Source organism: Vanacampus margaritifer, chromosome 2 (assembly GCF_051991255.1).
Source record: "Vanacampus margaritifer isolate UIUO_Vmar chromosome 2, RoL_Vmar_1.0, whole genome shotgun sequence".
Lineage (NCBI taxonomy): Eukaryota > Metazoa > Chordata > Actinopteri > Syngnathiformes > Syngnathidae > Vanacampus > Vanacampus margaritifer.
The window spans coordinates 13,102,587-13,117,995 of NC_135433.1; the positions used below are offsets into that span (position 1 = coordinate 13,102,587).

Below are 15,409 nucleotides of genomic sequence, written 5' to 3' on the forward strand. Positions count from 1 at the left end.
ATTTTTAAAAAAAAAATTAAGGCACCTTAAGGTGATAGTGACTTGGGGGGCCCTAAATCCACCTGTTTATTATGGGACTATGAAAATGTGCTTCAGTTGTGATAAAACTGCATACATGTCAACATTAATCTAATCTCTTTACGGGCAGCAAATCTTTACAAAGTTGCTGTATCTTGTTGTTTTTGTTACATCCGAACCGCAGCTTAACCCGTCGACTTGATTTCCTCCAAGCAATCAGATTGATACGTCCATCCACAGCCCGATCAGTTTCGAGTTTAGCAAGATGCATTTGTGAGACGGTGTATGTGTAATCCTGTCAATTTAGCTGCTTTACGAGATTACGTTGATTGATTTGATCAGATTTGCTTCTTGCTGAGTTTGCCAGGCAAACTTCTCCCTTGTGCTATTTTACACACCAAGATTTGGCTGCAATGAAACATTATTGATAGACAGCTAGTAAAAGAAGAGAGTTACACAAACACACACACACACTGTTCGAAAGGGTAAAGGAAATAGGAGAGGAGAGATAATAGCTCAGGCAGTGACAGTCAGATAGAGGTTGTAATTAATTTCAGCTCTCTCTCTCTCTCTCTCTCTCTCTCTCTCTCTCTCTCACACACTCTCGCTCTCACTCTCAACTTCAACTCCCAGCAGACGAGCCCTATTGTTGTCCGGTAATACAGTTATTAATAGAGGCCAACACATAGGCCACCACAGTCAATCAAACATTATCTTTCTATCTAGCCACCTACACAGAATAGACTCTCTTGGAAATGTCTGTGTGATGTGTGTGAGGCGATGTGCGAGAGAACACAGGGCAAAAGGAGGCATTGTAGCATCATTTAATTTATTAATGTGGTTAGGATTGTATATTTAATAGTTGGGCCACAATGAAAAGAACAAAGCAGTAGTAGAGTGTTTCATGATAATTATCAGGAGCAGAATGTTATGACAGTAAAGTCCAAATATTACTAGGACATTTTTTTTCTCAAGCAAGAAGTTGTATCATAACTGTGTAATGCTTTGTTTGTTTTTTAAATGAAGTATATGGTATTTCCCTGCCAACAACCCCCCAAAACTTTGTGTACTTGTTGATAGTGATGACACAACACAAAATCTCAAATTTTAGGTCAATCGGAGTAGGGGTGTAGGAGCTATGGCCCGCCGTATTTTGACATTTTCACCAAAAAGGGGCATGGCCGCCTTCGTTTGAACCCTTGTATCTCTGACTCTACTGGGTCAATCTTCATAAAACCGGTATTGTTGGAAAGGAAATTCAACAAAGACTCCAAATCTGCAATCATGTTAGTAAGCTTATGACCTTTTGTTTAAATTGACCTTGACATTGCCCTTGCAGATCACATGACCTTCACCATTATTTTCATGACCTGTAAACTCTTACGTTCTTTAAAACAGCCAACACAGGTGTTTCAAATGATCAGCTAATGAACAAGCTCTGCATGAAGCCTGATAACAATCCTCAGCTGTGTTGGCTGAAGGAGACATGGGAAACAGGCTGGATAGGGGTACTGAAGGACCGGGGTTGAGAACCACTGCTCTAAAACATATAAATAGTTTCATGAGATGTTTTTTTTTTTAAAGCAGGAATAGGGATTCAAGAAGTATCCATAATATTCAATAAATATTCAACTTTCAATTAATATAATAATGCGCTTTTTGCCCAAAAAATTTGAAATTTGGCGGGCCGTAGCTCCAAAACCCCTGTTCCAATTCCTCAAATTTGAGATTGAGTGTTGTCCATCAGTATCAACAAGTACCCCAAGTGCAATTCAAATCCAAATCAAATTGGTTAAACCCACTGGGTGCTTTGGCATGGAATGACCCTATAAAGCGTTTTCTGTAAACATGTAGCGTTATTTATTTCAATGTGATCAGAACACTCATTTGTACTCTACAGAGCCACAGTTGATTTGAATACATTGGTGTGATTCAGAAATATGACTTTTACACAGCATGTTTAGAAATTTGCACGTCACGTGTGCACACAAATGATCGAACAATCGTCTGTTCACTTGGACATCAATAATCTCAATAGAAAACAGTACCATAAAACACACAAACTGTTTAGCAAATTTGAATGCCTTATTTTCTGTCATATGTAACAACTATATGCGAATACAACTTAAGTGGTAAAGGGAACTTAACCTACTGTTTAGCAACATTTTGAGAATTTATTCTGAAGTCATTTCTTTTCTATTCCCTGGTTGAACTAGTCTAGTTTCTGGCAGGTAAACCCAGACTGAGTGAGTCTTAAATGCTTTCAACCTAATCATGCCCAGGGCACAAACATTTGCTTGAATCTCAAACTGTTACAACAAGGTACCACACAAAGTAAATGAGGTGATATATCAAATGTAATTGCAGCGTACTCCGCGCTCGCGGCTTTTAGAAGTAAAAGATGTTAATGAGGGTTTAAAGTGCTTCCATTGCGGAATTGGTTTTATCCAAAGAGAAAACGAGCAGAATCCGTATGGAAGTTTTGTTGTGGATGATGTGTGTGCCGAAAAGGTTCTCTTGAAGGATGTCTCATGACAGTGAGTTTGTATCTTTACATGCACAACGGCATTTTTTTCGGACCCTGACGCCTTTCTTTGCATTTCCCTGCGTGTTCTTTGTCCTCGCATGTCGGCATGTGCACACCTTTGTTGTGCCTGCGTGCAATTTTGGTCTGCTGGCCCGCGTCCCGTGTGTGTGTGTCCCCGTGTGTACGCATGTGTGTGTGTATATGTGGGTGTGTGTGTGTGTGTTCCAGGAGAGCCAGTGGTTGGACAGCGTATCTCTCCTGATCAAGGATACATTAGAAGGGGAGATGCTGATGATCGACAATCTCTCTGGTTCTGTCTTCCACCATTACTCCTCCCCTCTACCCATCTGTAAAGACTGCAGGGGCCACACGCACGAGGTACCACCCTCATGTCACGTTAACACGTGCACAAATGCAGCACATGCACAGGAGCAGAACCACTGGCCTCCATTTTGGGTTCAAAATGTGTAATAGCGGAGGGATAGCGTTCTTTTGTTGTCCGAGAAAAAAATGATATCTGACGTAATATATCAAACATTGTTCTTATCCATATAATGAGTGTAAATGCAACAAAAAGCTGGAGAAACGACAAAACACAAATCTGGGGCTCCATTTTCCTGTGCGGCGCGTGGCATATATCTGCGCGGAGGTGGGTTAGACCCGATGTTGGTAAGTTCACAGACGAGTGCAGGGCGGCGGATCAACATCTGCGACCCACATCGCAATGCAACCCACAGTTGGATGATTTAAAAAAATATAATCTAATGATCCAGAGGGGTTGATGCCCGCCGTTCACTTATTTATGAAGTATGTCACATTAGACCAGCTAACCTTGCGCCGGTGTGAGACCTGGTCTAACATGCGTCAAGTTTAGATTGACTTTCTGCCACCAAATTGTCACTGGACCATCTCCAAGACATTCCTTCTACTGTGCTGGCCCGCCCAGCTCGGCTTTGACCGTTCTGCCAAATTGGCAAATGTGCAGCAAGCCTTTCGCTGAAATGAAAATCAGGATGCGCAGACATTTGCACCACAGCGCAGATGCATTGTATGAAAATAGAGCCCCTAGAGTTAATCCTTTAATGCTCGTTGAACTGAGGGTGAGGTCACACTGAATATGCAGATGTCCCGTGTGACAATCCAAATGTACAAGTCTACAGGCAGTCCATTGTAAATGTACTGTACTATAAATAGTACATATTGCAAATATCTGCACACAAACAGATTTACATATATTACAGATATCTATGTACAGTACACCAGGGATGTGCGGTGAGGTTCATGGCTGGTGAAGTACTGATATTAGTCAGATTTATTCAATATTGAATCAAACAGTAGCATATTTGCCATCATTTTAGCATCATCTTCTGACCTGAAGTTTGGAGCTTTATCCTCCTTTATTGATTAGGTCCTGTTTCAATTGGTGGTCTAGTTTTGAGAATTTGTTTATAGTTTGACAGAAGGGACAATTGTTGAAGTTAAATTTTGATGCTGATTAAGACTAAAATTGTCATACTGATTCCAAAATTGCAGTCAGATATTTTTCTAACACGTCGTTTTTTTTCTCCTCCAGATAAGCAAAATTCTACTGATTATCTGTAGTAAGACAGTAGTAAAAAGTGCTGATTATACAATTGGACTCATTTACAGCTACGTGGCAACTTGTTTGTGCAGTCAGTAGGAATTAAGAGGATTTGCGGTGCTTTTGTAAGCATGGGCTGCATACCATCCATTTCGTTGTATGACGTTTTTTTGTTTTAATTTTCCAAGCTTGTAGCTATTCCAGCTTAGTGTTTCACTTACATACAAGCACACTTTTTTTTTTTTAAAAAGAAAACAGGGATCCTATAGCTGAAAAACTGAGATCAGTTTTAGATTTTGTGTGCATGAATTCGCTAAAAACAGCTGTCAGACCTAACTCACCAAAAACCGTGTTCCCCAGTGTAATATTTTACATGTTGAGCAAATTTCCGAATACCTGGACTGCTGCTGCCACTTTATTTACGATGCATCCATCCCTAAGAAGATAGAATAGGCCATGTTGCATGAAAAGGGAGGAAGGAAGCAGTTAAAAACAGTTTTTAAACACATTAATTAAGACTAAAATATGCCGTTAAGCAGTTTTTGGTATCTCAACTCCTGGAAATCTCAGGAACCCTGGCAATTTCCTTTATGCTTGCCTAATAGTAAGTTTGCCTTTGTGAGGCAAATTACTGTTTCCCTCAACTTTTCTTCTATGGTTTTATGCAACCAGCAGAACTTATTATGTAACACAAATATTACATACATTAGCCTGACGATAGAAAATTAGAGTGTAAGTTAAAAGTGTCTGAAAATATATTTGAGACATGAAGAGAGAACTACAGGCACTTACCAATTACAGGCCTCCTCAAACCATTTAGCGAGGGATTGTGCAATCTGAGGTGAGTGAGGCTGTTTGCTGCCACACGTATTTCAACAGGAAATACCGAAATTCAGCAATTTTCACGATATTATCATTGACATTACTGGAAACAAAACGTAAATTAATAGGAAGTACACGACAGATTATTTCTTTTTCACTCTTCGTATGCAGGTGAGGCTCACTCTCCCGTGCCTCCCCTGACTGCATGTCCCTGATGTACACCATACAAAACAATGATATTTGATATGTTATTGGTAAAATGGTCTCTCTCACATACACACACACACATAGGGAACATCATTTGAGCATAGTGTATTACACACTTCGGGCTTCATTGATCTCATGAAGCGGAGTGAATGGAAAGTGTTTGCAGGCTTAAAAAAAAGCATGTCTATGCACATACAGTATGTATGTCTAAGAGTTAATTCAATGCATTTTGTGGTATCCACTTTCCACACAAGCTGACATGTAGATGAATGAGGCCCCCAGCATGTAAACTCCCCTAACATGCATGCGTGCAACTCTCTCCTACTACTTGTGGGTTGTTTTGTTGACAGCAGGTTGCACATACGAGATCAACTTGCCAACGTGTTGTCCTGTGCGTGTGTTGTCCATCACTGTGACAAAGTGCAGCGGGCCAGCTCAGAAGAAGCAATAACTGGCCTCAACACCTCCTCACCTGTCAGTGCTGTTTTCTACCTGTCTGCAGATGCTGTCAAACCATCAATCTGCCCCCCCCCCCCCCTCACTCCTCCTCTCCATATTTCTTCTTCCCTTTGGTCCATCTATCTCCGTTGTATTAACCTTTATCGGTGTGTCTGTGTGTGAGAAGGTGGGTGTTCTTCAGACAGCGTCCGTCATCGCCTAGAGTTATGTGCACCTTTTTGTTTTTGTGTTTGCGGGGGACACAGCAGAGGTGCTTTGGGACACAATATCCATCAGGGTACTGCCTAATGAGGACGTGGGATCATCCCCATGCAGGGTGAGGCTGACTACATTGCAGTCTGCGGGGGGGCTGTTGGTGCAGTGAAGGTGTTTGCTTTTATTCATTCCCTACGAAGTGTCTTCACGTGCTACAACATGGCTTCTAGTGCTATTTGTGGAAGACACTCTCTTAAGAGAGGCACCATTAGTTTCAAAAGCTGCTTTTAAAACGTTGATCAAGGTGAACAAATGACAACGTAAAAGGTATGGCAAAGAAAATGAGCAAAAGTAGCATTTTACAGAAGAGGATTAGGGCCAGTGAAGAGAGAGAAAAAAAGGTTTGGCAGGATTCTCACTTTAAAGTTAGAATTCTTACTTTATTCTTAGAATTCTGATTTTAAAGTGAGAATACTCATTTTATTCTCAGAATTCTGACTTTAGTCTCAGAATTCTGACTTTAAAGTGAGAATTCTGACTTTATTCTCATAATTCTCACTTTAAATTGAGAATAATAGCAGTACTAATAAAGTCAGAATTCTGACTTTAAAGTGAGATTTCTCACTTGAATCTCAGAATTCTGATCTTAAAATCAGAATCCTGCCAACCTTTTTTTCCTCTCCACTGGCCCTAATCCTCTTCCGTATACATCTAAGAGTGAACGTGACATCTTTAATACAAAGGCATGAATATTGGCAGGCAATGTGGTCAGAAAAGATAAATATAACATATCTTGCTTCTGTTTTATGCAGAGGACAATAGTCGTTTTAGTTATTATATTTAGTGGAACATCCACTTGTTCCATAACGACTATCAAAACAGAAAAGCTGTGTTGCCTTAAAAAAAAAAAGTTTTTTAACTCTACAGGCAGTGTTTTAAATAATATATGTATTATATTTATTATTATTTTATTATTTATTATAATGTTTATTTATAATATTACAAATTGCCATGCAAGTTTTGAGCCTTGTGTCCCGAGCCCCGACGGATTTCGCCAACCCCATTGTTGTCCCACTTTAACGCACTTTATTTTTAGTCCAGTCAGAAAGCCCATTTTTTTGGGTCTGGTGTATGTCCATCACACAAAGCGATTAATGCAGTAAGCCAATCACCTAATCCCTAGCAGACGTGTTTTTGTCATACCGCAACTAGATAGATCTACTTCCTGCTTTTCTGTATAAGAATGATGATAAATAGTAGTCCTACTAGCTTAATGCTGCGGTCGCCAGTTAGATCCAACGCAAGTTGGGCTTTTCAGGCGGCATATTTCCAATTGTACAATGTGGGATCGACTGGTGCGAGGTAAACGGCACAGCCAGCTAGCTGCCGGGACCGAGCAAAAAAGTTTGGAAAATGGTGAGTGCATTGACTTGTTTAGTGCGGTTGAACTGTCAATCAAGATAAGATCAACGGTCAACAGATTGACAAGCGAATAGTTCCTGCTGAGAATGTATTGTATATTTGATTTTCGGCAGAATTGTAGTTTCCCAGTTTTTATTTTGAAAATCTGGTCAACCTAGTTTAATGTTTATAATAATAAATGTTTAATGTTATGGTGTCACAAAAGCAAACAAGGCAAAACACACTTGTTGAAATGAAAATTTGCTGACAATGATGACAATATTTGGGGTTCAACTCTATAATTGTGTTTGGAAACCAAAGCCAATTGGTACTAGAGTTAAATTAAATTAAAAGTTTTAAGATGGCACCACCTTGGATTCCAAACATCTCATATGTATAATATACTGTGTTGATATCGGAAGGAAGCAGAATTGTGTAGACAAAAGAGAGTCTGTAAGATTTGTGTTGGGGAAGAAAGCTAATGCTCTTTAACACATTCACTGCCATTGACGGGCTATAGATGTCAAAAATTCATTTGAACTATTTCTATTAGTTTAACATTTTTTTTCCACTTTTGTTAACAAGAGTATGAAAACCTAGAAAAAATATTTGTTATTGCACATTTAGAACAGATATAAAATGTGTGATTAATCGTGAATTAACTATTGAAGTCATGCGATTAATTAAGATGAAAAAAAAAGTAATCGCCCGACGTCCCTAATTTTTAATAATCTTTTATTTTTTATTTATTTTTTAAATCATGCCAGGCGATTTACATTTTTGATGGCAATTAACTGCAATTAAATTAATTAAATTTTATATCTGTTCTAAATAAATACAATAAAAAGAATTCTAGGTTTTCATGCTCTTGTTAACAAAAGTAGAAAAAATGTTAAACTAATAGAAATAGTTCAAATGAATTTTTTACGTCTATCGCCGTCAATGGCAGTGAATGAGTTAAGTGGTAGTTGTATTATTTATTTATTTTTATGAATTATATGGCTCAACCTTTGGTTCCTAACCACTTGGAAATGTCAAAATAGTGTGTGCCACATGCGGTGTTTGTGTGAAATGTGTCCTTGCAACAGACACATTGTCAACACATACTGAGGCACATCCAAGCGTGGTGGTCTTATATCTATAATGAGTGTCACATTGGCCTCTGTTTGCACCAATGTGATGCAAATACAGCATAGCACTGTATGTGCGGAGTAATGGCTCTGTAGCTAATGAGGTTAATGATACAATCTGCTGGAGTCTCGTGAACCTTGACCCCCCCCCCCCCCCCCCCGTGCCTGGGACATCAATAACTGAGGTGACTTCCTTACACCAGATCAGGATGGCGGAGATCGAGCAGGCTTCGCTCAAGTCAGAGCAACTCTCGGACAAGTCTTCTTCTCCCGCCCTCCCTGATGACCTCAGCCTGGACGAGCACACGGCCTACCAGCTGCTTGTGCGAGACAGCAAGGTTGGTGGAGAGATAAGTGAGGTGAGAGCGGAATTCGAGTGCCATCCTTCTTTAATGAGGTATAAAATATGCAAAGCAAACATCCAGCACTCATCTAGTATGTTGTGTATCATTACAGAAGCTACAAATCTCTTCTTGGAATACAGGCTGGCTTTTTAATATGGGCTTTCATCTTCAGTAAACACTTCTGTTAAATTGTGCGACACTCTTGAGATAAACTTGCCTATTTATTGGTTTGTGTTTACAGTCAGCACAGGTTAAAACAAAGGCCAACCTCAAAGGCCAAATAGAGATAGAAATATTGTCAGAATGTAATTCCAAAATGAATGACATTGATCTCATACTGATGGAGATGGTCACTGATGGCGTAGTGCTTTACTCACTTGGCTTGAGTTCAGTTTGCATTCAGTGACGGTGTGAATACTTTCGAACTACAGACGCTCCCTACCTTACGAACGAGTTACGTTCCGGACGATCGTTCGTAAGGTGAATTTGTTCGTAAGTTGCTTCAGTGCTATATTTTGTATTATAATTTATGTTTAAAGCCTATATAAGTATATTGAAGGTTTATATAAGTATGTTTAAGGCTTGTACAAGTAACCTGCATTGGTTTGTACTGAAAAAAACTTTTAATAAAATGGAGAGAATACGTACAGTACTGTACTGTACTACGTATGTTAGAGAGAGAGAGCGAGAGACACACACAGTATGTACATGTACGTAATAAGATAAATAAAATGAAGTTTAACTTACTTTTGGAAGATGTACTCGATGCTTAAGGAGATGATGGAGGAGGAAGAGGAGGATTTTATATCATGAGAGATTCTTCGTCGTCGCTGGAATCGGCTTCAAAAGTTATTTCCTCCTTCATGGGGACCGGCGTTTCTTCCTCCTCCTCCTCGACACGTTGCTGAGCCTCCAATGAGCTCTCACAGCGCCAATCGTCGGTATTAGCGGCGGAAAGAAGCACTACGCGCAATACAAAATCTAACTTACAGCATTTCTTTCCGAACATTTTTCGACATACTGTACGTGCAGAAATGTTCGTATGTACCGTTGTTCGTAATTCGAATGTTCGTAAGTAGGGGAGCGTCTGTATATTATGTGCCCGGTGATTCACTGGCATCCAAGTCCATGATGTATGCCGCCTTTTGTCTCAAGTCATCTGGGATTGGCTCCAGCTCTCTCTAAGATAAGTGGTAGAGATGATGAATGACAGAGTTGACATGACTTTTAGAATCAGGCCTACTTAGGGCAAGAAAAAAATTGGTGAAAAATATTTATATTACCGTATTTCAACAACATGGTTATGAGTGAATTATTTAAAAGAAAACAATCAAGTATGGAAATTGGGAATAACTGCACACAACTGTGAATTCATTCAAAACTTTTGTAATAAAGCTCATCATTAGCAATTACATTGGCCTGTTGCTTAGCAACCCATTCATTAGTGAGGCAATTGCCAAAATTACTACGTTATAGCATTACATCTATTTAAAGGTTATCAAGACACGTGTCATGTTCATCTCATCCTTTGTGAAACATGATACATTTCTTAATCAAATCATGAATTATCCAGGGTTAGGCAAGGGCCTCTCTGGATCTTAATTCGCCATGACTTTTAGGACAATTCTACACTTTTGACGCTGTGGGATCAGTTTGGTGAATGACAAAGCAATATCTAGGAAAGCATACAATCTGCGAGGATATTTTGGATTTATCCAAAAAATGTCTCCTTGGTGCTCTTCAGTGGAGGGATCGCAAAAGCATTTTTTTTTTTTTTGTTAAGAAGAAAACTAAAGCACTCAAAGGTGTTCCAAGTAAAAGGCCTTTATTGCCACATGGCCAGTTGATTAAAAATGGTCATTTGTTATTGCCTTCTGGAAATAGTACAGAAACGAACCAGTGGACTTCAGTGTAATGTGAGTGTTTACCCTCATGGGAAGTTGGACAGATGCGCCAAATACAAATTCATGTTTGGAGGAATTTCACCAATATGATGATGCAGTTGTTGGAGTGCAGACTTTTAAAAGTCAATAATAATAAAAAAAAAAAATGAAACACAATACAGTATACGATTTACAATATATAATATGCAATTATTTCCAATGTCTTTTTCAGAAGAGATCTTAAAGAAAAGGAATGAAATCCAGTTCACCATTCAGACCAGGAAACTTAGTGGCTCTTAAAGTGTAGATCCAAAAAGAGTCTTTTTAATCTATCTCCTCCCCTACCAACATACTAGAAGTCAATCACAGATTAAGAAGTGATCAATGTATCCGATACTCATCTTACACCCATTCAGACTGCTGTGCTGTCCAAAGGACTTACATTTTCTCCAACAAGTAGAGCCAAAGAATTTCAGACAAAAGTGGATTTGTTTAAATTCCATCGCAGCCTACAGCTGAAATTGTGGCATCATACAAACTAAACTAATCAAAGTGCCCCTCAACTTGGAGTACATTTAAGCCTAAATCCACATTTATGCCCAATTGTAGCAATCCAACCTTAAATACCTTTTATTAAAAAAAAAATTTAAAAAAAAGTATACAAACTCTTTACATCAACAAGAAGAGTCACTTACAATCTTTGGAAGAGAAAAAAGGCGTTGGATGAGCTATCTACAAATGAAAAAATTATCGTCAAGCGTGCGGATAAAGGAGGAGCTGTAGTTGTCTGGGGGAAAGACCAATACCTCACGGAGGCAATGAGACAGCTGATGAACCATGAGTACTACACTCCATTACAGTCGAATCCTCTACCACAACTTCAATCTGACCTTATTGAACTTCTTACACACCAAAAATGAAGACTGGATAATATGATTTCCTTTTTTTGTAAAAATCCACGTGTTCCTGTATTTTATATGCTCCCCAAGATTCATAAGAAGTTACAAAGTCCACCCGGCAGACCGATAATTGGTGGTAATGAGTCCCCGACTGAACCATTGTCAGAATACATTGATTTTCACATTAAAAGCTTGGTATCTTCTTTACCATCCTTCATTCAGGACAGCACATACGTTTTGAATAAACTGAAGGAAGTAAAGAACATTGGCCCTGGACATTTGGTTAATATGGATTTTGACTTGCTCTCTACCAATATTCCACATGAGGAGGGAATAATTGCCCTTGCACATTATTTTGAAAGAAGATCTCCCGAACAACTGCCACCTGCTGGATTTCTCGTGGAACTAACAAAATGGATTTTATAGAACAGTTTTTCTGTTTCTCAACCAAATGTATAAACAACAGAAAGGTACAGCAATGGGAGCTTGCTTTGCATCCAATTATGCAAATCTATATTTGGGTTTTTGGGAAGATAAATTTGTTTATTCCAATTCCAATATGTTTCTTGATCAAATAGTATGGTGGGGACGCTATATAGATGGTGTGCTGCTATTTTGGTCGGGATCAGAAGAGGAATTAACTCAATTTCATGGCTATTTAAATAATACAAACACAAATCTTAATTTGGGTCTAGAATTTCCTGACAGAAATCAAATTTCTTGATTTAAAAATCTATAAAGATGATAAAGAAGATCTTCATACTACAATTTATAGAAAATCTACTGACCGTAATACAATCTTGAGAGCTGATAGTCATCATCTTACATGGCTACTAAAAAACATCCCTTATAGTCAATTTCAGCGACTAAGAAGAATATGTGATGATGACACTCATTTTGACCATCATGCACAAGATGTGGAACAAAGATTCATAAGCATAGGATACAAAAAATAAATTATTTCCACAGCTCATCAGAAAGCTAGAAGTCAAAATCGAAATGATTTGCTGATTTCAAAATAAAAGAAAACGAAGAAAGTGAAAATCTATCTTATTTTGTATTATTTTATCTTATAACACCTTATACCTCCGAAGCCAACTAAATTAAACACATCATTAAACAAAATTGGAGTATCCTTACAAGTGACAACTTAGAGAAATACTTCCATATACTTCAACAATCAGCTCCCGGAAGGCCCCCACCCTTAGCAATAAACTAGTCAAGAGCTATCTCCCCCTTTGCAAAAAAAAAAAAAAGAAAAGACTTAGTAAAACAACAGGAACTTTAGATGTGGCAACTGTGTGCATTGTGACACCATAAAGACTACTAATGTTTTTACAAATACATTAAATCAAAAATACATATAAATTTGTTTATCAACTGTAACACTATGTATGTGGTCTATAAACTTGAATGCCCTTGTGGCTATAAGAACTGGCAATGCTCTATACCCTATTGCACTGCATTATAAATATTCCAATCATTGTAAAAAATAAAAAAATTGAAAGCCTATGGTATAGAGCATATACCTGAGTCTATAAGGGGACTAGATAGATTAAAAAGACTCCTGCAGAGGGAGTCTTTTTGGATCTACACTTTAAGAGCTACTAAGTTTCCTGGTCTGAATGGGGAATTTCATTCCTTTTCTTTATGATCTCTTCTATAAAAAAATTAAAAGACATTGTAAATAATTGTATATTATATATTGTACATCGTATATTGTTTCATTTTATTATTATTGACTTTTAAAAGTATTGCTGATTGTTGCTTGCTGATTGGATGATGAGTACCAGTTGACTGTGCATGGCAATCCTTTTCAGCTTGCCCTGACAAAGGCCTACCAAGGCCGAAACGCGTTGGCAATTTTTAATCAGCTGGCCATGTGGCAATAAAGGTCCGTCCGCAACTTCTTTAGCTTTCTCCTCCTTCAAACGGGCAGATTAAACTTCCGTGACTTAATGACGTAAAAAAGACACAGAAGTGCACTCGACCCAGCCCCTTCGGGTTAGTGGCACCCCCTCTGGTAAAGGTTTGTCACGCCCACTGAAATTCGAGAAGCTAACTGCTCCTTTCTATTTCTCCCTACAAATGCTCCGTGGAGAGGAGAAACAATGATCAGGAAAAAGTGGTTGCTTCCTTCGTCCCAAGTCTTTGAGAAGACAGTGGATTCATTTTATTTTTGAAGGACGTGTACCGACATCATTTCTCAAAGGACTGTTTTGTTTTGTGACACGGGAAAGATGTAAATTTAACATTTTTGATATAGCCTTCCTTCCTATCCTTTCTAATAAGAGATGTGCACCTTCTACCATATTACTGGTGTATTTTTAGTGCCTAAAGTGGGAGCTACATTTGTCGTGTGGAGGTTGTTTGGTTACAAGAGGTCAGATATGATAAAGCAGACGGTTCTTAGATAATATGAAGTAGTTGCGTATTGTTTTGTCAAGATGCAATCCGCAGTGGTTAATTTGCCGTGACTGGCAACTCGCCACCTAGTTGACATGACTTTGTGATGCTAACCGGCCGCTAAGTGGTCTCGAAGAGATGGCTTGCACGTTGCGACCGCGAAGTGGCCTAAATGCATATTTGTGTTATTCGTAACCGCTTGTTAATGTCTACAAGCATTCACGGTAAATTGCAAACATTCACGGCAAAATAACGTTTGCGGAAGATTTGCCGGTTACTCCAAAATAACCATTGCCGAAACAATCACAAACTAACGCTTCAACAAAGTCTCTGTAGTAACATTATGCTACTTTTTCTTATGGTAAAACGTCATGCCACTTTGCCACATATTAAAATGTAAAATTTCTCAAATGTGTAAAAGACATGTCTGTATTTATTTATTTTTCTTCTGCTCCCATGGCCAGTCGTTTCCATGACCGAAGGAAGAAGGGTATGGCCTAGGCGTGGCCTGGTGCAGCTATTTACATAAAAGTGACAAACAGGCTGTTTTGAACAGAATGTTTTTTGGCTGATTTCGGGACAACAAAAATATTAGATCCAAAGTCAATTTTGACGAATGCATGTCACAGACATGTCTTTTACACATTTGAGAAGTGTTTTAGTATGTTGAAAAGTGGAATAATATGAGACCTTTAAAATGTGGCCTTCCACTACATTCCAAACAAAGACTGCACTCCAACAACAACTGTATCATCATATTGGTGGAATTCCTCCAAGCATTAATTTGTATTTGGTGCATCTGTCCAACTTCCCCATGAGGGTAAACACTAACATTACACTGGAGTCCACTGGTTTGTTTCTGTACTCATTCCAGAAGGCAATAACAAATGACCATTAGGAGTCTTTTAATGGCTATGCTCTCCTCTCTCGCAAACTATAAACCTTAGCTTCTAGAGTGTATTTCTTTATTTTTATCGGTTGTAGAACTATTTCGGCCTTAAGGGCATACTCACACTAAGCAATGCAGGTTGTCTTTTCTCTTGACATTCAGTCCAATCACTTAGAAGAGACAACCCACGGTCATTCTCCCATAAATGTGCACATACAACACAGACCTCATTTACACAACTACTGTAATGCAGTTTGTCCTTGCTATCATAGTAATGAATATGTACAGACGGATGCGTGCTCCCACAGTCTCAACATCTCGTACAGATGTCACAACAATAAACTACCTCATACCACACAATTACGTACATTTCCATGTTTTTACTCAACACGTCATGTAAACGTCAAAGTGCAGAGTGGGAAGAACTATATGAGCCTTTGGATTTATTAACAAGAATAATCCAGCGTTGTGTAATGATGTGTTGATGCAAATGGGGTGAGGTCTTTGGGTGCAGGAGACCGAGGAGGAATCTAAGCCCAGCACGGTTCAAATGGCTTAGTGCGAGTACGCCTTGAAATAGCCATCATCTCTGTCCACCATCTTAACACCCTCCCACAAATGAATCTCCCCGTCAGGTTCTCCCGAGT

At 38.8% G+C, this 15,409-nt stretch overlaps 1 protein-coding gene across 5 annotated transcripts in view; it reads left to right on the forward strand.

The window, feature by feature from the left end:
* Positions 1 to 15,409, forward strand: part of cacna1ia (calcium voltage-gated channel subunit alpha1 Ia) — a 196,179-nt gene that overhangs the window by 174,314 nt on the left and 6,456 nt on the right. For 2 of the 5 annotated variants that reach the window (XM_077555589.1, XM_077555594.1), the window contains 2 exons: positions 2,774 to 2,923; positions 8,545 to 8,700. The exons of 1 other annotated variant lie outside the window; for it this stretch is intronic. In XM_077555589.1, the coding sequence (XP_077411715.1) occupies positions 2,774 to 2,923; positions 8,545 to 8,700 (306 nt within the window). The remainder of the gene's footprint in view (positions 1 to 2,773; positions 2,924 to 8,544; positions 8,701 to 15,409) is intronic. 2 more of the 5 variants (XM_077555590.1, XM_077555591.1) reach the window with 2 other exon arrangements.